At 42.7% G+C, this 24,040-nt stretch overlaps 1 protein-coding gene across 2 annotated transcripts in view; it reads left to right on the forward strand.

Annotated features, from left to right (window-relative positions):
- The window catches only part of WDR27 (WD repeat domain 27), a 608,839-nt gene that overhangs the window by 103,746 nt on the left and 481,053 nt on the right, over nt 1-24,040 (forward strand). For both annotated transcript variants that reach the window (XM_073627863.1, XM_073627864.1), the window contains one exon: nt 3,120-3,190. In XM_073627863.1, coding sequence (XP_073483964.1) covers nt 3,120-3,190 — 71 coding nt within the window. The remainder of the gene's footprint in view (nt 1-3,119; nt 3,191-24,040) is intronic.

The raw sequence follows: 24,040 nt of genomic DNA on the forward strand, positions 1-24,040 counted from the left end.
GCTCATCAAAAGCTGCCACTGTGCCCATCAAATGCTCCCACTGTGCCATCAAATGCTGCCACTGTGCCTATCAAATGCTACCACTGTGCCTAGCAAATGCTGCCACTGTGCCTATCAAATGCTGCCACTGTACCATCAAATGCTGCCACTGTTCCCATCAAATGCTGCCACTGTTCCCAACAAATGCTCCCACTGTGCCATCAAATGCTGCCACTGTGCCTATCAAATGCTACCACTGTGCCTAGCAAATGCTGCCACTGTGCCTATCAAATGCTGCCACTGTACCATCAAATGCTGCCACTGTTCCCATCAAATGCTGCCACTGTTCCCAACAAATGCTGCCACTGTGCCTATCAAATGCTGCCACTGTACCATCAAATGCTGCCACTGTTCCCATCAAATGCTGCCACTGTTCCCAACAAATGCTCCCACTGTGCCCATCAAATGCTGCCACTGTGCCATCAAATGCTCCCACTGTGCCATCAAATGCTCCTACTGTGCTCATCGAATGCTGCCACTGGCCCCCCCCGCCTGCCGTCTGCCTGGCACTTACCCTGTCTCGGTGGGGCAGCGGGTGATGGCAGCGGGCTGTGTGCTCCATGCTCCTCCATGTCCTCTCCCGTCCTCTTCTCCAGTCCTCTCCTATGATTGGATGCCTGATAGGCGTCCAATCACAGCGCCTGTCATTTCAGCCAATCAGTTGAGCACCTGATTGGCGGAGAGGCGGTTCAGTGTTAGGAAAGCGAATGTTCATTCGCTTTTCTAACACCGCTGGGTGAACTGCGAGCGCCCAGTACGGCGCTCGCTGTTTACTTTTTTGATGCCTATTAGAGCCTATGGCTCTAATCAGGTGCTTCAAAAACACCCCCCCGCCGCTGTAATTCAGGCTCCCGATGCATGAATCTATCTATTGGTGATAGAGGGCATGGCTGGAGAGAGGGGACGGCGCCCATGTGCCCTTATGGACACTCTGCCACTGGTCAGGGGCAAATTAGACCAAAGTCTTAGAGTGTTTTTAAGCCTACTTATAAGAGGGTCTAGGTCATTAGTGAAGTACTGGGAGAGGGGCTTTTATACAATAATATCGAGGTAACGAGAATTATCAACAATCCGTAAGGGGCAGGAGGCCGGAAGAGACTGTAAGGCATCCTGGTTCAACGGAAATATAATGGACTTGTCCCAAATGCCTTGGAAAACAAAGAAGTGACCAAAGCTTTGAATGACTGTTGCCAGATTAGATAAGGAGGAATGGGGATCAGCTAGGTAAATGAGCAGGTCGTCTGCATAAAGTGACATTTTTTCTTCGAACCCATTAATAGATAACCCGACTATGGTAGAATTAGAACGTATTAGTTCACCCAAAGGCTCTATAGCTAGGGCAAAAAACAAGGGCGATAGGGGGCAAAGTCAGCGCAACTTTGGAATGCAACTTTTGTGCAACTTTGAATGGGTGCGAGTTGGATGTGATTTGTTATCCCTCCGCAAAGTCGGACCCACTGTTGCTTGTAAAATATTCAGGTATGACTTTCATGGAACTTTTGAGGGTTAACATTAAGTCTGAGGCCCTCAAGTTGCATGAAAGTCAGACCAAAGTAGTGCATGAACTGCTTTGAAGTCGCTACAACTTGAAGTCGCACATATATGAATAGCTATCATTGAAAACATGGGGTACAACTTGTCATGCAACTTTGATGTCCAAAGTGGTATGACAAGTCACACAAGTGTGAATGGCGTATAAAGTTAACAAACGCCCCCGATTGCCCTTTTTCCTTCATAGAATGGTCTTTAAAAAATTCAGCAGTTGGATCAGGACCACGCGCCTAATTGTCATTTAACATCTACTGCTAGCTTTAAGAGTCATTTATTATTAGAAAAGAACCTTCATGTGCATTTGCAAGCTGGCTGTGTCAATACATTTGCCTTACAGAAAAAAAGAAAAAGTCAGACGGGAGCTTTTCATCGTATATTCCGATCGTGTGTATGCCTCATCGGACTTTTGATGTCGAAAATTCGGATGGACCTAGAAAGAGAACATATTCTAAATTTTTCCGACGGAACCAATTCCTATTGGGAAAACCGCTCGTCTGTATGCTGTTCCGACATACCAAAAACGACGCATACTCTGAAGCAAGTACGAGACGGAAGCTATTGGCTACTGCCTATTGCACTTCCCTTTTCTAGTCCCGTTGTACGTGTTGTACGTCACCGCATTCTGGACGGTCGGACTTTGGTGTGACCGTGTGTATGCAAGACAGCTTGAACGGAATTCCGTCTGAATTCCGTCGGAGAAACCTTCAGGGTTTATTCCGACTGAAAAAACGCTCGTGTGTACAGGGCATAAGTGGTATCTAAGCTTCCAGGAAAATGTTCAAATGCCTCCCCAGATAGATCAGTGCAACCCTTGGATGGACATGTGAACCTCTGAAGCTGATTATACACTGTATGAATTTTCCTGTTCCTCATGAACCAAATCTGTTGGGACCCACCTGCACAACTTCCTTTAGATGAAAAATTGAAAGAGCCTGGTGGAAAATTGTTGGCCGAATGACAGCTACTTCAGATGCAGCCACTGTTCAGGTGTTTTACAGCAGGCAGGGCTTGCTGTCAAAGTACAATAGCCACAGTGAAGTATTCATCCTTCCGTGCTGTATGATGTGGATGGGGAAATCTCTTAATTGTCTTTTGTTCAGTCCACAGGCTGAATAAAAAAAAAAAAAAAAAAAAACTATTTCTACTGTTAAAAAAAAAAAAAAAAAAAACTATATGTGTATTGACAGCCTAACTACTGTAAGTACACATATTTCAATTCCATTTAATGTATGCATTATTTATAAATATTAATATATTGCTGATACATTAGTACATTATAGAGCACAAAGAACCATTCTTCAATATGCTTTGAGGTTGTGGGAGGAAGCTGAGGAAACCAGAGGAAACCACACAGACTTCAGAAGAAAATACAGACTCCATGCCCACAGTGCACAACACACATATTGTTTTATTTAAATATTTAACTGTGTTTTTTATGAAATGTCTGAGTGTCTAATTCAGAAATTTTTACAAGTTGGTTTCTCCCTCAATGGAGTAACATTATTTGCCCTTTATATTTTTTCTTTTAGTAATCCTCTGCTATCAACATCTCCATTATGTTCTCATTTACCTAAAAAATCTGCCAGTACAAAGACAAATGGTTAGTATAATCAAACAGAATGCGGTACTAAATTTGCATTGCTTTGCTTTAACCTTTGAGGTTGAACTTGGGAGCTGTATGATTTATAAGAATTTTGGGCAACTGTAGCAAACAGGGAACCAACCTGGTGGACATAAGTATGGATTCCTGTGAGCTTCTGCCTGAAAATCCAATTCTCAGTTAAAGTGATTGTAAACCTCAGTCATGAAATATGAACAAAGCATATCCCTCTATAGTGTGTCTCAATTAAAGTATATGTATATAAATGGCTAAAACAACCAATTCAATTTAAAACAGAAGTCAAAGGCAAACCATTTCTGTACAGATATATAACAAAAAAAAAAAAACATTATACAGTATCTCACAAAAGTGAGTACAGCCCTCGCATTATCTAACATATTGTGTTACTGGCGCAAAATAAATCAACAGTTTGCTGCAATAATATATAGTCCTACCCCAAGGATAGAATAATAAAGAATGATATAATAGGTGGATTGCGCTAACTTATATGTATATTACCACTCCTAAATTATGAATAAAAAATAGATATCCTGGATGGCGTGCTTTACTATGCCAACTAATAATATGTCAAAAGTTTCTTTCCCCACATCGTGGTCCTAGTGACAAAAATATCATTGGTGAAAATATCTTGCAATGCTATCAACAATTCTTTAAAGTGCAAGTGCTATAAAAGTGACAGTAAAAATGAAAACTGAAAATTAAATAATAATAATAAAACATGTGCCAATATTACTCTATAACCATTGGATAATAAGTGTCAAAATATATGTATACTGCACAGTGCAAAAAAAAAATAAAAAAAAATTTCAACTTGTATATATGTACCACAGTACACTGGATGTCCTCAGTGAGTGATCACTTCTGTGCAATAGTGACGTGTCTTCTCAATAATTTTGTGCTTCTACTTCACCACTTAGCGTGACTTCACCACCACCTAGTGTAATGGCCACTCACCAGATATAATTAGAATAAGCGCCTTTGGTTCATTTAGGATAACCACTCTGTTAATGATGGATCCAATAACAGCCTCTCCCAGCAGTATATAAATGCCTCTTGCTCTGTTTAGTACTCATAAAGACATATGGATAGCCATCATGGTGTAGTAAGTTACTTCCATTTCATTAAAAAAGTTAAAAACATAGTTCAACTGACATGTTGTAGTGCCTCTAAGCCGCCACCAAGCTAATCCAGTCATGTGTGTGTGAAGAGCGGAGTCCTGGTCTATCTCCCACTCTGTCACTGTGTCACATTATCATGTTGGAATACTGCCCTGCGGATCAGTCTCCGAAGGGAGGGGATCATGCTCTGCTTCAGTATGTCACAGTACATGTTGGCATTCATGGTTCCCTCCATGAACTGTAGCTTCCCATTGCCAGCAGCACTCATGCAGCCCCAGACTATGACACTCCCACCACCATGCTTGACTGTAGGCAAGACACACTTGTCTTTGTACTCCTCACCTGTTTGCGGCACACACGCTTGACACCATCTGAATCAAATAAGTTTATTTTGGTCTCATCAGACCACAGGACATGGTTCCAGTAATCCATGTCCTTAGTCCACTTGTCTTCAGCACACTGTTTGCGGGCTTTCTTGCGCATCATCTTTAGAAGAGGCTTCCTTCTGGGATGACAGCCATGCAGACCAATTTGATGCAGTGTGCGGCGTATGGTCTGAGCACTGACAGGCTGACCCAGCACCCCTTCAACCTCTCCAGTAATGCTGGCAGCACTCATACGTCTATTTTTCAAAGACAACCTCTGGATATGATGCTGAGCATGTGCACTCAACTTCTTTGGTCGACCATGACGAGGCCTGCTCTGAGTGGAACCTGTCCTGTTACAGCGCTGTATGGTCTTCGCCACCGTGCTGCAGCTCTGTTTCATGGTCTTGGCAATCTACTTTTAGCCTAGGCCATCTTTATGTAGAGCAACAATTATTTTTTTCAGATCCTCAGAGAGTTCTTTGCCATGAGGTGCCATGCTGAACTTCCAGTGACCAGTATGAGAGAGTGAGAGCGATAACACCAAATTTAACACACCTGCTCCCTATTCACACACGAGACCTTGTAACACTAACAAGTCACATGACATTGGGGAGGGAAAATGGCTAATTGGGCCCAATTTGGACATTTTCACTTAGGGGTGTACTCACTTTTGTTGCTAGCAGTTTAGACATAAATGGCTGTGTGATGAGTTATTTTGAGGGGACAGCAAATTTACACTGTTATACAAGCTGTACACTCACTACTTTACATTGTAGCAAAGTGTCATTTCTTTAGTGTTGTCACATAAAAATATAGAAGAAAATATTCACAAAAATGTGAGGGGTCTACTGTGAGATACTGTACATACAAGTACATAACCCATTATCTGAAAAGTGGAAATATGTCATAAGTGGATAAATGTTCTTAGATTATACTTTTAAAGTTGTGTATAATGCGCATGTTGTCTACAAAATATCAATAAAAAAACTACCTTAAAGTGACACTTCACCCAAAAGGGGAAGCCCCGCTTGTTTGCACCCCCCCCACTGCCACATTTACCACTTTTTTTTGGGGGGGGGCGGGTACCTGGTTTAACAGGTACAGGCTCCAACCTCTGGCTCAGACCGCCACTGCGATCTACGAGCATGTGTTGGCCCCTCCTCCTCATCCCCACAGCCTTCTGGGATACACACAGGTCCCAGAAGACTGCAGGACCATTCACAAAGCGCAGCGCAACTTGCGCATGCACTGCAGGAAACCAGAAGTGAAGCCATCTGGGAGACTGGAGCTCCTCTTCCTCATAAATGCTTAATCATGAAACTGAGGTCTGTAGGTGTAGACCACGGAGTTTGTTCAGGGATTAAAAACTGGTTACAGGGGCATGTCCAAAGGGTGGTGATAAATAACGTGTTCTCAGACTAGTCTAGAGTGGTAAGTGGGGTACCCCAAGGCTCTGTCCTGGGACAAATTCTGTTTAATTTATTCATTAACGCTATAGAGGTTGGTATACATAGCTCAATCTCAGTTTTTGCGGATGACACAAAAATAAGCAGGGCAATAACTTCACATCAGGATATTGAAACTTTACAGGAAGATCTGAATAAAATAATGGAGTATGCAACTACATGGCAAATTATGTTTAATGCTGAAAAATGTAAAGTGATGCACTTGGGGGCTAAAAATATAAATGCAAACTACTCACTAGGAGAGAACTTCTGGGAGAATCAAGGATGGAGAAAGACATGGGTGTCCTAGTAGAAGATAGACTTAGCAATAGCATACAATGTCAAGCTGCAGCAAGCAAAGCCAGTAGACTTTTAGCATGCTTAAAAAAGGGAATTTACTCCAGAGATAAAACGATAATCCTGCCACTTTATAAAACTCTGGTTAGGCCACATCTGGAGTATTCAGTCCAGTTCTGGTCACCAGTCCTCAGGAAGGATGTGCTGGAGCTGGGAAGAGTCTAGAGAAGGACAACAAATGAATAAGCTTACTGGAGGACCTCAATTACAGGGAACAACTGCAAGCACTAGACTTATTGTCTTTGGTGAAGAGACGCTTGAGAGGCGATATGATAGTGGTATACAAATACCTTAATGGTGATCCCAGCGTAGAAAGAAAACTTTTTAGTCTCTGGGAGTGTAAGAGGACAATGAAACTGAAGAAGCGGTTCAACCTTAAAGCGGTAGTAAAGGTAATGTCATAGTGTGCTAGTACGCATCACATACTAGCACATTATGTGAAACTTACCTGAAAATGGAGCCTTTCAGCGATGCGCTGTTCCTGCTGGAGGCTGCTTCCAGCTTCACCCAGTCTTCCTTCCGGGTCCGGTGAGGTCATTGGCTGCATATACAGTAAATATCTACTAAACAGTGCACGTTTAGGTGATACTTACAGTACCTATAGGTAAGCCTTATTATAGGCTTACCTATAGGTACAAGTCAGAGATGGGAGTTTACTTCACTTTAAGTTGCATAGAGTTTTTTTTTTTACTGTTGGGGCGATAAGGATGTATAACTCTCTTGCCCAATTGGTGATGTTAACGGGGAGTATTGATAGTTTTAAAAGACTCTTGGACGTGCATCTTAGTAAACACAACATACAGGTATATGGGAAATTATTATCGACATTGACACACATACACCTACACAGGTTGAACTGGATGGACTAGCGTCTTTATTCAACTGTACCTACTATAAAACTATAAAGATGGGCTGAGAACTACCAACTTACCTTTTGTAACAGGTTACACCAGGTTGTACCAAGTTGTACTCCCCTTAATATGTGTAATGGAGGCATATTCTTAGCCCCCAAGTGCGCAACTTTACATCTTATGCCGTGTACACACGGCTGGACTTTTCGACCAAACTTGTCCGACGGAACAAATCCATCGAACAATTCGACCGTGTGTGGGTTTCATTGGACCTGCAGCAAACCTTTTCTGTCTAAAATGTGACAGACTTTAGATTTAGAACATGTTTCAAATCTTTCTGACGGACTCGAATCCGGTCGAAAAATCTGTTTGTCTGTATGCTAGTCCGACACACGAAAACCGACGCTAGGGCAGCTATTGGCTACTGGCAATGAACTTCCTTATTCTAGTCCGGTCGTACGTCATCACGGTCTAATCTGTCTGACTTTGGTGTGATTGTGTGTAGATAAGTCCAATTCGACGGAAGTCCGTTGAAAAGTCAGTCGAAAGTCCGTCGTAAAAGTCCGACGTGATTCAGTCCGTCGAAAGTCCGGTCGTGTGTACACAGCATTAGAGTTATGCGACTTTTAGCTGTTGGGCCTAGTAAATCGGTTAAAAGTTAGCCGTGGTTCTTAAAAGGTTTATGTTCTTTATACTATACATGTGGCAGGATATTGTTTTTTTTCTGTAGCGATGTTGTGTGTTCTGAAGTTTTACATTATTTATGTAAAATAGCATTTGCCCAATTTTGTCTACCATGCAAGTCCTTATGTTTTATTAGAAAGTAATACATGCTGTTTTATTTGGCTTTTACAAACTGATTGAATTAATGCCATGTTGTCATCTCATACATCATCCAAAATAAGTATGGCATAAAATAATTTTTCCTTGGTAAGTAGATTAAGTTAGTAAGTGGCAAAATCAAGCATTGGAGCTGTTTTAGGATTGTGTGCTGAATATCTCATGTTCCCAGTGGTTTGGTGCTTTTTAGGTTGAAATCACCTACTTGCTAAAATATAAATCTTGTGAGATGGCAGCTTACGGTTCAGCAGCTTTTCTTATATTGAGAAGTTTTATAACAGTCTTTGAGTTTATTTGCTAGTTAAATAGATGCAAAGGTTTTTAATGTTAATTGTGTGAATATTCCCTTTTTTTCCCCCCAAACTGTTGTTTCTGTTCAGTGTCATACATTACCAATTCAATACCAGGCACTTATGCACCTTCCCACCCAGACCAATTTTCAGCTTTCAGCGCTCTCCCACTTTGAATGACAATTACTCAGTCATGCTACACTGTATCCAAACAACATTTTTATTACTTTCTTCTCACAAATAGAGCTTTATTTTGGTGGTATTTAATCACCACTGGGTTTTTTATTTTTTGCGATATAATTGAAAAAACTGTGAAAATTTTGAAAAAATACTCTTTTTTTTAGTTTCTATTTTAAAATTCTGCAAATAAGTCATTTTTCTTCATACATTTGTGCCAAAATTTATCCTGTCACATATCTTTGGTAAAAATAACCCAAATTAGTGTACAGTGGGGACAGAAAGTATTCAGACCCCCTTTAATTTTTCACTCTGTTATATTTTAGCCATTTGCTAAAATCATTTAAGTTCATTTTTTTTCCTCATTAATGTACACACAGCACCCCATATTGACAGAAAAACACAGAATTGTTGACATTTTTGCAGATTTATTAAAAAAGAAAAACTGAAATATCACATGGTCCTAAGTATTCAGACCCTTTGCTGTGACGCTCATATATTTAACTCAGGTGCTGTCCATTTCTTCTGATCATCTTTGAGATGGTTCTACACCTTCATTTGAGTCCAGCTGTGTTTGATTATACTGATTGGACTTGATTTGTTAAGCCACACACCTGTCTATATAAGACCTTACAGCTCACAGTGCATGTCAGAGCAAATGAGAATCATGAGGGCAAAGGAACTGCCTGAAAAGCTCAGAGACAGAATTGTGGCAAGGCACAGATCTGGCCAAGGTTACAAAAAAAATTCTACTGCACTTAAGGTTCCTAAGAGCACAGTGGCCTCCATAATCCTTAAATGGAAGACGTTTGGGATGACCAGAACCCTTCCTAGAGCTGGCCGTCCGGCCAAACTGAGCTATTGGGGGAGAAGAGCCTTGGTGAGAGAGTTAAAGAAGAACCGAACGATCTCTGTGGCTGAGCTCCAGAAATGCAGTCGGGAGATGGGAGACAGTTGTAGAAAGTCAACCATCACTGCAGCCCTCCACCACCAGTCGGGGCTTTATGGAAGAGTGGCCCGACGGAAGCCTCTCCTCAGTGCAAGACACATGAAAGCCTGCATGGAGTTTGCTAAAAAACACCTGAAGGACTAAAAGATAGTGAGAAATAAGATTCTCTGGTCTGATGAGACCAAGTTAGAACTTTTTGGCCTTAATTCTAAGCGGTATGTGTGGAGAAAACCAGCCACTGCTCATCACCTGTCCAATACAGTCTCAACAGTGAAACATGGTGGTGGCAGCATCATGCTGTGGGGGTGTTTTTCGGCTGCATGGACAGGACGACTGGTTGCAATGGACCTCAGACTGGGCCGAAGGTTTACCTTCCAACAAGACAATGACCCTAAGCACACAGCTAAAATAACGAAGGAGTGGCTTCACAACAACTCCGTGACTCTTCTTGAATGTCCCAGCCAGAGCCCTGACTTAAACCCAATTGAGACCCCATCTCTGGAGAGACCTAAAAATGGCTGTCCACCAACATTTACCATCCAACCTGACAGAACTGGAGAGGATCTGCAAGGAGGAATGGCAGAGGATCCCCAAATCCAGGTGTGAAAAACTTGTTGCATCTTTCCCAAAAAGACTTATGGCTGTATTAGATCAAAAGGGTGCTTCTACTAAATACTGAGCAAAGGGTCTGAATACTTAGGACCATGTGATATTTCAGTTTTTCTTTTTTAATAAATCTGCAAAAATGTCAACAATTCTGTGTTTTTCTGTCAATATGGGGTGCTTTGTGTACATTAATGAGGAAAAAAATCAACTTAAATGATTTTAGCAAATGGCTACAATATAACAAAGAATGAAAAATTTAAGGGGGTCTGAATACTTTCCGTCCCCACTGTATATTATTTGGTCTTTGTGAAAGTTATAGAGTCTACAAACTATGGTGCCAATCACTGAAAATTGATCATATCTGATCACACCTGATGTACCGAAGGCCTATCTCATTTCTTGAGACACTAACGAGCCAGGAAAGTACAAATACCCCCCAAATGACCCCTTTTTGGGAAGTAGACAGTCCAAGGTATTTAATAAGAGGCATGGTGAGTTTTTTGAAGTTGTAATTTTTTCCAACAATTCTTGGGAAAATTAAGTTTGTTTTTTTACACAAACTGGTCATATTAACAGGTTATTTCTCTCACACGGCATATGCATAATTGCAACTACACCCCAAAATACATTCTGCTACTCCTCCTGAGTATGGCGATACCACATGTGTGAGACTTTTACACAGCCTGGCCACATACAGAGACCCAACATTGAAGTAGCACCTTCAGGCGTTCTACAAGCATAAATTGCACATATCCTTTCTCAACCACCTATTACACTTTTGAAGGCCCTGGAGCACCAGGACAATGGAATTGTCCACAAAATTACCCCATTTTGGAAAGCAAACACCACAACGTATAATCTATGAGGCATGATGAGTCTTTTGAACGGTTCATTTTTTTACAGAAGTTTTTGGAAAATGTGGAAAAAAAATGAAAATGCATTTTTTTTACACAAAGTTGTTGCTTTTATAAGATATTTAAAAAAAAAGCTTGTACATAGCAAAAATGACACCCCAAAATACATTCTGCTACTCCTCCTGAGTATGGTGATACCACATGTTTGAGACTTTTACACAGCCTGGCCACATACAGAAGCCCAACATCAATGTAGCACCTCCAGGTATTCTAGCAGCATTAATTACACATATCATTTTCTGACTACCGATCACATTTTTGAAGGCCCTTCATATTTCTAACACATAGCAGGTACATACCAAATAACAAAAGATTACCTTTGGTTTTTTAAGTGCAGTGGTCCACAGAGGAGAGCATCAGTCCAGGCAGCAGGCCTGGATGAATGAGGTCAGGGCCAGCAAAAGCAATCATCCAGGCAGCAGGTAGGAATACTGTCCATAGTTCGTACAGGCAGAGATACTGTCAGCACAGCCAGAGCACAGCCAAAGCACAGCCAAAGCACAGGTCCAGGTAGCAGGCAGAGGTGTCCCGGCAGAAATACTGTCCAAAGTCAGTAGAGGTAGCAGGCAGATATATGGTCAACACAGCCAAAGTATTGGTCCAAGCAGCAGGAAGAAACATGGTCCATAATGTCATGGGTCATTGCAGGCAGCAATATGGTCAGCACAGCCAAAGTATTGGTCCAGGCAGCAGAAAGGACCATCAAGCTTAGCGCCAGGGGGACAGGGGTAGAGGCCTCTCCCACCCAAATTGCTTTGAAGCCTCCGAGAAACCAGACCCTGTTCTGGGAGCACAGAAAACGAAAAACTGTTTTTCTCTACTCAGAATGCTACTCTGAAGCCCCTCACATATGTGAGACCCCTGTGTACTAAAGTAGATGGCCAAAAGATCAGGCCAAGTGGCAGGCAAAAACATGGTCAATTAACAGGCCAAGGTCAGTGCATGTGAAAGTCAGAAACGTGGTTTAAATTGGCAGGAAGAGGCATCGTCGGTAAACAGGCTGAGGTTGGCGCATGTGGAAGTCAGAAACATGGTTTAAATCGTCAGGCAGAGGCATCGTCGGTAAACAGTCTGAGGTAGGTGCACGTGGAAGTCAGAAATGTGGTTTAAATCGGCAAGCAAAGACATTGTCGGTAAACAGACCAGGGTCAGTTAATTAACATGGAAGGTAGTAACATGGTAGCAGGCAAATGGGGAAATGGCAGTCTGTGAATAATAAGGGAAACTAATATTGGATGTATGTATGATAATTTTTGAAGCAATCTCCGATGCACAGGCCAGGTTGGGAGGCACATTGGGGACAATAATAGCTGGTATCTCTTCTTACTCCTCCTCTGCTGCATACACAGCATTTCTTTTGGAGTCTTCTTCCAGATTCTGTGGGGGAAATGTTATAGGGAAAGTGTTGCTCGTGAAGTCGACTCACGCTATCAGAGCGAATGCTTCCTAGGGCGGGACCTTGTTGGTAAATGAGGGCAGTGACGATATCTTCAATATACTTGAGGTAGGTGATTTGTTGGTTTTGAGTTGCTTTTTGGTAGCAGAAGAACAAATTAAAAAGGGCCATGTTAACTTTCTTGTACCAATAATGGGACTTTCTGGTTGATAAATAGGAATGTGGTATCTGATTGTTTAAACCCCCCCCCATGTACATATTGTAGTCGTGGACACATTCTGGCTTTACAATGGGGCCGCGTCTTCTTTTGATCTTCACCACAGTGTCATTGTGGATGGTAGAGAGGATGTGGACATCTTTCTTGTCCCTCCACTTCCACAAAGAGGCAGGCTGATATAATGGTTGTGAACATATAAATGGTATCCTTTTTCAAACAGGGAGTATGCCAGCTCCCAGACAATTTTCCCACTGGTTCCAATATATGTGGGGCAATCACGTGGCTGGAGCTGGGAGTCTTTGCCTTCCTAGATCCGGAATGTGAAGACATATCCAGTGGCTCGATCACATAATTTATTTAATTTTAGCCCATACCTAGCTCTCTTGCTTGGTATATACTGCTTGGAGTGAAGTCGGCCAGTGAAATGTATGAGGGACTCGTCCACACAAAATTTTTGGTCTGGGATAAAAACGTCTCTAAATCGATAGGAAAAGGAATTGATTAGGGGGCATATCTTGTACAATTTCTCATTGTTGGGATGATCTCGGGGAGGGCACTGTGAATTGTCATTGAAGTGGAGAAAACGCATAATCACGTTGTATCTTGTCATGGGCATGTGGTGGATGGGATTGGTGGACCAATATGCATGGACTTCGTTCTTTTGTGTAAGCCCCATATTAAACGTAAGGCCCAAAAACAATTTAAATCCGTCCAGTGTTAGGCGTCGCCACTGGAACATGTGGGCATAGGAAGAATTGAGGTTGTCAGCAATAAATTGGGATGCATACAGATTAGTTTGATCCACCATATTCTGCAGCAAATCTTGTGGGAAAAATAAACAAAAATAATGGAATTGAGAAAAATTCGTAGTGTCGGGCTGCACACCTGGTTTTGCAGTGAAAGGGGGGATGATAGAGGATCCTGAGTTGGCAGGCAACCATAAGGGGTTTGCCAGGGCATCGGGAAGGTAGGACTGGGGCTGGGTTCTTCGGGTTGGGCGTGTGATTCCAGTACTTGTACTGGGCTCCTCTTCCTGGGGTCTGGCGCTGCTGGTGGTGGGCAGATCTCCTGATCTTGGTACTGATCTCATTCTTTTGGGAGGGACAGTTTCCTCTGCGGACTCGGACTCTGATCCATTATCCTCCACTGGCTTGTATTCGGAAGCAGAATCGGATGATGGGAGCTCCCCGCTGCTCTCATTATCCGACATGGTAAGAATGGCATATGCCTCCTCACGTGTGTAAACCCCATTTGCGACATTATGGTAGTGCTTATTGGCGGGCCTATGTAATAGTACTGCTGGTGGTAGTGGTGGTACCGATTTGGTATTAGTGGCGGGCCTGTGTGGCGGTATGGGTGGTGGTGGCGGTACGGGTGGTGGTGGCGGTACCGATGGTGGTACGGGTGGTGGTGGTGGCGGTATGGGTGGCGGTACCGATGGCGATACTGGTAGTAGGCCTGTGTGGCGGGCCTGTGTGGTGGTATAGATGTTGGGCCTGATGGCAGGACCGATGGTGGTACTAGTGGTGGGCCTGATGGCGGAATTGGCAGTGGTACCGATGGCGGTACTGGTAGCCTGTGTGGCGGTACCGATGGCGGTGGGCCTGTGACAGATGATTGACAGATGGACTGATTGATTGACAGATGGGCTGATTGATTGACTGACAGATGGGCTGATTGATTGATTGACAGATAGGCTGATTGATTGGCTGATTGACAGATGGGCTGATTGATTGGCTGGGCTGATTGACAGATGGGCTGATTGATTGGCTGGGCTGATTGACAGATGGGCTGATTGATGGGCTTGGCTGTGTGATAGGTCCTCTTTATTGGGGGGGGGCGTGTTGTGCACAGTATACAGTAGACAATATACACTGACAGCTCACTTACTGATCTCTGCTCTCTAGTAACTGCTCTAGTGTTTACATTTGTGGCCGGCTGATTGGACACAGCCGGTCACGTGGTAAACAGCCAATTTTATTGGCTGTTTACCCTGTTCGGGGAAGCGTTGTGTCCAAGGGACATGCGCCTTCCTCGATCCTTGCTTTGCACGCCTCCGGCGGTACGCACAGAGTGCGCCGCCGAGTCTGTTATGACATGTGATCGATTGTGACTTTGACACAGCCAATCACATGGTAAATAGCCAAATTCATTGGCTGTTTACCGTGATCGGGGAAGCACTGTGTCCGAGGGACATGCGCCGTCTCTGATCGCCGCTCTGCACGCCCCCTCCGGGCAGGCGCTAGGGGGTTATCCTGCTGGACGTCATATGACGACCACTTTTCAGCCGTCAATATGCTATAGGCCGGGCGGGAAGTGGTTAATAACAGACTTCTTTGTCAGGAACACTTTAATTTATATCTCTAGACAAAACAATTTTTCTCTATCGTCACTGGAGGGACACAACATGGTAAATATTAAAGTGCTACTAAGCCCACAACAGTAAAATCAGTGTGTATAAGCAGTAAAGCATGCTTGCTAACTCACTGTGGAACCCAAGGGATTAATCCTTTGCATTGTGTAAAAAGGCTGTTTGATCCTGTCTCCTCTGATCATCCCCTTCTTCCAGAGTCCCCAACCCATTTTCGGATAGTACAGAGGCTAGGGGACAAGCTGCACATGCTCAGTTTGGTGTTAGTTTTTTTCTTGGTAGAGTGCATGTGATCAGCACAGGGCCAATCAGTCTGTCCAGACAGAGGGTCAGGAGTCCTGCATCCTCATAGGACAATCATGGGAGAATGAAAACTCCTCCTACAAGCTTTAACCACACACTGATTCAAGTCACAAGACTGTTCTGGCTGCTGATGAGAAAAGGTTTTTAGCAGTTTATATTTACTAAAACTATTGCATTCCATGTTCTGTGTACTGTGGGAGACCAGATTTATTGAATGCAGTGTCCTGGGTTTAGTAACACTTTAAGCAACCTAGGGTTATATCACTGCCTACAATTAAAATGGACACTAGGCACATGGAACAGCTACTGGTAGATTCAGGCCAGATATTGGAAATCCTGAAAGTTTCTCCAGTTAGCCAATTAGTTTTCTCAGTTGATAAGTATACTGGTGTTATCTTTGTGACGGTCCTACATTTGGCAGTGACAGCTTGTCTTTGTTCCAGTACAGGGCTCTGCTTTTCGAGTCGGGGGAGTTTATCTGGGGATTCTTTGCCAAGTTATTTGGACCAGAGCTATGGTAGTTTCTCCTATTCCCCTCTCTGAAGATTTCACTTGATCTGAGTGGCCAGCAGGCTATTTGCTCTATTGAGGATTTTCTTCTATTACTTTTACCTGGGGCCTAAACTTGCTGGGCTCTTTTTAAACGGGAGCAGCGAATCTCCTTTCATTTTGAACTTGCATATATCTTATGTAGATAATTTTGTGCAAGCTCAGGAACTTTGTAAAGGGGTTAATAGAATTATTGTATTACTTGCATTAGGGGAACCCTCCTGTTTATTTTGCCACTCTGGCTGTAGAGGGGAGAAGTGCATGAAGCGGCATCTTAAATCTCCTGCTTTGTCCTTTTCCCTCTGAATAGTAACTTAGCTTTGTGAAGTTTAGGCATGAATGCAGAACTGTTTTTGCTAGTGAAGTTTAGGCGTGCATGCAGAACTGTTTTTGCTAGTGAAGTTTAGGCGTGCATGCAGAACTGTTTTTGCTAGTGAAGTTTAGGCGTGCATGCAGAACTGTTTTTGCTAGTGAAGTTTAGGCGTGCATGCAGAACTGTTTTTGCTAGTGTTTGCTGAGTGACCGGAGAGGTGGATTAGCTGAGCTGAGACTGCTGTCTGATAGCATCTGTGTGACAAGCAAGCTGCAGGTCCTAAACCAGTACTAACTGTTTTTCTTTTTTATTTGCTTTGGTGCTGCGGGTCTTCCATTAGACAAGGCACCCAATAGATTTTTAAAATGTCCATGGTATCAGGAATTAACGTATGCCTTGTGAAGGATGCTGCAGGTAACTGTACCAATGACCCAGTCCTTTAGGCACCTCAGACAAGCCTCCTTTCCAGGACACAGAGTTGGACAGACACTGTACATGTGCATCTTGTGCACGCTGCCTACAATGATAGTGGGTCACATTTCCATAGCCCTAATATTTATCCTTGTACTTCTTCAGCTCTGCTGGTCAGTGGGTATTTATTGTGCAGTATAATTAGCCTTTTTTGACTGTTTGTTAGCAACCAAATGCAACAGCAGTCATCCTACGCCTGTAAGAGACACATGTATCAGGAATTTATTTGGACTATGTGTATGGTTGAACTTTTCACAGGGAAGGGTTGTGCCTTCTGCATTGCTCACAGATCTCACGTCTGAGGGCTTTTACTCAGATTTGGGTAAGGTTGCATAACTGACGCATGGGTACTGGAGGTAGTATTAGAGGTTATAAAACAGAGTTTTCACTTCCTGCACTTTATTTCTTTGTTTTGTGCCTTCTCCTGTCTCAGCGACATCAGGCAGCGATTAAGCAATTGTTGACTCATTGTTTCTGTTTCCCTAGCCAAATCTGTTTACAGTTCCTAATCCCAAAGAAGGCATTCATCCTATCTTGGACTTACAGTCCCTCAGCACCTTCAGTCATTAGCAATACCTTATTTTTCCTGTGGGCACCAACCATTGTCAGCTGATTGTACTTTCACTTGCATTTGTCTTGCCCCCCCAAGAGGGTAAACAAGGTCCACACATTTGTTCTGGGCCTTCTTCAACTCATAGATATTCCAGTTATCAGATACTTTGGTGATCTGCTGCTGCAAGAGTTAGACCTCCCTGGCTTTGGACTCAATGTGTCAATCGTGGTGGACCTTGGAGGACTACAGATGGATCCTAGCATTGCATAGATTCAAGTATGCACTGTAGGCTTTCTCCTGGATACTTTTCAGTCTAAAATGTTTCCTATATTGGATCAAGTTGACTGAGTTGCAGAGTCAGGGTCAGCAAATTCAATCCTAATGTCAGTCTTCCCTGCAGAGTTGCATGTGAGTGCTGGGATTAATAGTATTCAGCTTCAAAACAATTTAATTTGTTTCACTCCACTTGAGAACCGTGGGACAAAGCCAGTCTTTTTCTGGACAAAATGATCCGTTTACATTTCCAAATCTTCTACCCCCAGGACAGGTTTTTTCTTTACTTACACTGGGAGATTGTCTATGGTTCTCCATTCTAACAGCTCTCCTGTATGAGTACTATCAGACAATTCCACACCTATGATGGTTATCAGGGGGAAAGGTGGAGTTGTTGTGGTGGCAACAGAGGTCGAATCCATCCTGTTCTTTGCAGAGCTTTATGTTCTAGCTATTTCTGTGTTACACATCACCGGGACGAACAACTGGCAGGCAGCAGATAATGTCTGGACCTGGGGCAATGGCCTTTCCATCTGGAGTTGTTTCAGATAACATGTCTGCATTAGGAAACACCATTTACTAGCATCTTAGTTCAGCAAGAAGATGTACAGATTTGTTTCCAGGACGCGGGACCCAGTGGTGTACCTACCAAATACTGTGGCGGCATCGTAGGATCAGTTTATCCTGATCTATGTAATTTTTCCTATTAAACCTTTACCTTGTCTACTACGAAAGATCGATAACAAGAGCATTCCTGTCATTCTCATAGCTCCATATTGGCCTCTACCTGATTGTCTGGATCGGTTTCTCAAGGACCGATTTTCTTTGTCACTGGCTTTGATGGCCTAGTTGTTGAAGCCCAGGTTATGAGCGACAGGAGCATTTCAGATTCTCTAATGCTGGCCATACTAAAATATCCCGAATCATCTTCCTGCAAGATTTAGCATTGAATGTGGAAAACATCTTTTTTACTGGTATTTGTGAGGGGTTCCCTGTGTGCTTTCTCAGTGGAGTTTTTGTTCTCCAGTTGAGGAGAGAACAATAATTGACCCTTAACACCATCAAAGGGCAGGTCCCTGTACTGTCTGTTTTTGCTAATCATTCACTGATTCATACTGTTCACACAAAGGTTTACACACATTCACCCTGTTAGGTATTCTCTTTCGGCATGAGATGCAAAGTTATACTTTTTAGTACTACAAAGACCTCCTTTTGAATCTATTTGTGTCTTCTCCTTGAGGTTTGGGTGGCAAAAATATGAATGCAATCTATACACTGGGGGGAGAACCTCTGGGGGAATCTAGGATGGAAAAGGACCTGGGGGTCCTAGTAGATGATAGGCTCAGCAATGGCATGCAATGCCAAGCTGCTGCTAATAAAGCAAACAGAATATTGGCATGCATTAAAAGGGGGATCAACTCCAGAGATGAAAAAACGATAATTCTCCCGCTCTACAAGACTCTGGTCCGGCCACACCTGGAGTATGCTGTCCAGTTCTGGGCACCAGTCCTCAGGAGGGACGTACTGGAAATGGAGCGAGTACAAAGAAGGGCAACAAAGCTAATAAAGGGTCTGGAGGATCTTAGTTATGAGGAAAGGTTGCGAGCACTGAACTTATTCTCTCTGGAGAAGAGACGCTTGAGAGGGGATATGATTTCAATTTACAAATACTGTACTGGTGACCCCACAATAGGGATAAAACTTTTTCGCAGAAGAGAGTTTAATAAGACTCGTGGCCACTCATTACAATTAGAAGAAAAGAGGTTTAACCTTAAACTACGTAGAGGGTTCTTTACTGTAAGAGCGGCAAGGATGTGGAATTCCCTTCCACAGGCGGTGGTCTCAGTGGGGAGCATCGATAGCTTCAAGAAACTATTAGATAATCACCTGAATGACCGCAACATACAGGGATATGTAATGTAATACTGACACATAATCACACACATAGGTTGGACTTGATGGACTTGTGTCTTTTTTCAACCTCACCTACTATGTAGGTAACTATCTTGTAAGGTAGCCTTTCTTGTGTTCATCACTTTAGCCAAAAGGGTTTCTGAATTATCAGCATTGTCCTGTAGGGAACCCCAAATTATTCTATATAGGAATAAGGTTGCTTTAAGACCAGTAACCTCCCTTTTACCCAAGGTTGCTTCTGCCTTTCACCTTAGAAGGAATATGTCCCTATGTCTGGCACCTGATCACCCTAAGGCAGTCTGTCTTCCTTACCTGGATGTGGTAAGGGCCATAAGGGTTATTCTTTCTGCCAGTGCTTATTTAGCAGACTGATTTGGTGTTGTCATTTTCAGAAAGTCTCAAAAGAGGTTCTCCAGTTTCCAGATCCACCATTTCTAAGTGAATTCAACAGGTTGTACAGACCTAGATGTTGCAAGACAGAGTACCCATCGTTTCCTATTTAAGCCCACTTTTATAAAGCAGTGATTATTTATTGGGTTTTTCCTTACCAGACCTCTGTGTCATAGATTTTTTAAGCTGTGACCTGGTCTTCTGTACATACTTTCTCTAAGCTTTCTCTAAGGCCACGTACACACGGGCGGACTTTTCGACCGGATGGTCAGACACACTTTGCAGCAGTCTTTCGACTGACTTTTGATGAACTTCCGATGGACTTTTTAACGAACGGACTTGCCTACACATGATCACATCAAAGTCCCATGGATTTGTACGTGATGACGTACACCGGACTAAAATAAGGAAGTTGATAGCCAGTAGCCAATAGCTGCCCTAGCGTCGGTTTTTGTCCGTCATACTAGCATACAGACGAGCCGATTTCTGGGTCCGGCGGAGTTATGACGTAAAGATTTGAAGCATGTTCCAAATCTAAAGTCCATCAGATTTGCGACTGTAAAAGTCCGCTGAAGGTCCGGTGAAGCCCACACACGATCGGATTGTCTGCCGGATTTGGTCCGTCGGCGTCCGTCAGACAAGTCCAGTCGAAAAGTCAGATCGTGTGTACGCTGCATAAGTCTGCCTCCACAGGTGCCAGTTTTGGCTGAAAGTTCCTGCAAGTGGCTATTTAATGCCCTTTTATTTTGATCCTTTCTTGTTGGACTGGTTCACCTGTGCTTTTTAGTTCTGTCTGTCCCTCATTTTGGACTGCTTTTGGACTTCTTTAGGTTGCCTAATATCTATTTAGCTGGCTTCCTCAATAGATAATGGAGAAAATAGGATTTTTGTACTCACTGTAAAGTCTTTATCCTCAGTGAGACACAGACAGCAACAAAGATCTGTCAGGGGTTCTAAAATTGTATTCTCTATGCAAAATGAATAAAACAATACCTTTAGGCTGCCCATACACAGGTCAGCATTCAGCAAATATTCCAATTATAATTTGTTACCACGAATTTTCCCACAAATAGAGCTTTCTTTTGGTGGTATTTGATCACCTCTGCGGTTTTTATTTTTTTGCGCTATAAACAAAAAAAGAATGGCAATTTTGAAAAAAAACACAATTTTTTACTTTTTGCTTTAATAAATATCCCCAAAAATGTTTTTTAAAAAATTATTTTTTTCATCAGTTTACGCCAATATATATTCTTCTACATATTTTTGGTAAAAAAAATCGCAATAAGTATATATTGATCGGTTTGCGCAAAAGTTATAGTGTCTACAAACTATGGGAAAGATTTATGGCATTTTTATTGCATTTTTTCATTTATTTATTTTTCTACTGGTAATGGTGGTGATCTGCGATTTTTAGCGGTACTGCGACATTGCAGCAGACAGATCGGACACTTTTGACACATTTCTGGGACCATTGACATTCATACAGCGATCAGTGCTCTAAAAATGCACTGATTACTGTGTAAATGTCACTGGCAGGGAAGGGGTTAACACTAGGGGGCGATCAAGGGGTTAAATGTGTGTTACCTAGATGTGTTCTAACTGATTTGACTGACTGGGGGAGGAGACATAGCATTGTTCCTACTTAATAGGAACAAATGATATGTCTCCTTTCTCCTGACAGAGCAGGGATTTGTGTGTTTACACACACAAATCCCTGTGCTGGCGCTCGTGCCCACAATCGCGCATGGCCGGCTGCAATTGCACTTGCCGGCCACGCTCATTGGGTCCCCCCGCCGTGCAGTGGGCGTGCACGCGCGCACTCTGGCGGCATTTGAAGGGTACAATGTACCCATACAGGGTTTCACCCAGCAGAGCCATTCTGCTGACGTATATATCGGCATGAGGTGGTCGGCAAGCTGTTAAATGATAGAGTCAAAATATCAACCAAAAAATCCAGAAAAAAGCACATGGTACAAATGTTAAAAAAATTGAGTTGCAGTTCAGTGAGTAAAATAAGTATTTGACCCCCAAGCAAACCATGACTTAGTACTTGGTGGAGAAACACTTGTTGGCAAGTAGAGGTAAGACATTTCTTGTAGTTGGTTACCAGGTTTGCACACATCTTAGGAGGGATTTTGGTCCACTCTTCTTTACAGATCTTCTATCTTGGCTTTCGCTCGGCAACTCGAAGTTTCAGCTCCTTCCATAAATTTTCTATGTGATTAAGGTCTGGACACTGGCTAGGCCACTTCAGGACCTTAATGTGTTTCTTCTTGAGCCACTCATTTGTTGCCTTTGCGGTATGTTTTGGCTCATTGTCATTCTAGAAGACCCATCCACGACCCATCTTCCGTGTTCTGGCTGAGGGAAGAAGATTTTCATCCAAGATTTTACAATACATGGTCCCATCTATCGGCCCCTCAATGTGGCAAAATTGGCCTATACCTTTAGCAGAGAAACAGCCCTAAAGCATAATGTTTCCACCTCCGTGCTTGACTCTAGAATGGTGTTCTTAGGGTCATAGTCAGTGTTTTTCTTCCTCCAAACACGGCGAGTTGAGTTAATGCCAAAGAGCTAAATTTTGGTCTCATCTGACCACATCTCTTTCTCCCAATCCTTCATTTAGATGTACATTGACAAACCTCTATTTATCTATCTATCTATCTATCTATCTATCTATCTATCTATCTATCTATCTATCTATCTATCTATCTATCTGCATTTTTAGGGCTCATTCATAACTGTGGCAAGGACTGCCACTCTTCTGAACAGCAATGCTTGTGGTTGCTGGGTGGTGGCCCCATTCGCCTGGGGGTATACTTCCGGCCACAGCCAAAGCATGTGTACGTTGCTTGCTATTGTTACTGCAGCTAAAGAAGGAGAATTTGGGGATGGTAAAAAAAAACGCAGCTGTCCTCCAGCCTCATGTGTGAACGAGCCTTTGGCTCACATCTGTGCAACTGCGTGCTGCATGTAGGGCAGCCTATTCATTTTAATAGGTGTCCTTACCTGCAGAAACACAGGGAAAGAATTTTCTGATCCTGTTTTTAAAATCTCTGAAAATGCACTGCATTTGCCAATGAGTGGGGTTACTATTAATTAAACCTCTGTAGCACATTTGTCTGCGTGTTGGGAACACGCAAAATTTTGCATGCATTCCCCGACACTCAGTAACATAAATCAAGCCTTAGATTGTGGTGCCTCGAGACTGAAAGTACGTTTCAATGGCGCCTTGACTGGAAACACTCTACTAAGAATTCATCTAAAAATCCTTTTTACATTTCCATCTGGGTCCAAATAGTTCTGCATTTTTTTAAAGCTGAATGGGAAAAGAAAAATCTTCCCTTGCCCATGCACTGGAACGCTCCTTTAAGCCTAGTGTAAAGGACTTTTACTGTATTTACCTAATCCCTCACTCCTGCAAGCTCCCTTCATTCTATGTAACCAGACCCACAGCCTCTTCTTTAGGGTGCTCCAGGAGCCGCAGGCACACTGACCTTTTCAAGTACAATGCAGGGTCAATAGCTCTGCATTGCACAGGAGGATGCAGAGGTACAGTCCACAGCTGAGAGCACTAGGAAGCAAAGGGGAGCACCAGCTTTCCGGGAGCAAAGGAAAAGATAAGTATACGTGCTTGTTACTAGTAGTTTAGGCATAAATGGGCATTTAACCCAATGTGCAATGTGGGGGGATTACCCACTGCATGCAAGGATCCCCCCCCCCCAATATGGCCAATTGCAAGCAAAAAACATAATTTTATATCGGTGAAAAGATTTAAAGAAATAAAAAAAAAATATTTTCTTTTTTAGAATTGACAAAAATTTGTCTGTATTTTGCATTATGAGGATGACTAAAAGGGGATGGAATTTACATTTGTGATCTAAAAATAAAAGTTAGTCTAAGGCATAAACTTCTAAGTCATTCAGATTTCCACATAAAATGGAATGAGGCATATGAATAAGCTTGCATTTAACTCACACAGCTAACCACAAAAATGCAGCACAAAGTACCAGCATTTTTTTTCCTCGTTAAAATTAATTGCAACTCTGCCAGTGAAGTATGTATGTGTTACAAGACTTACAAAATGATCGATGATCACACTTAATTAAAATGAAACACTAGATCAACTGTGCTCAGAGGTGGAAAAGCAATCTATTATCTGCC

This window comes from Aquarana catesbeiana, linkage group LG04 (assembly GCF_042186555.1).
Source record: "Aquarana catesbeiana isolate 2022-GZ linkage group LG04, ASM4218655v1, whole genome shotgun sequence".
Lineage (NCBI taxonomy): Eukaryota > Metazoa > Chordata > Amphibia > Anura > Ranidae > Aquarana > Aquarana catesbeiana.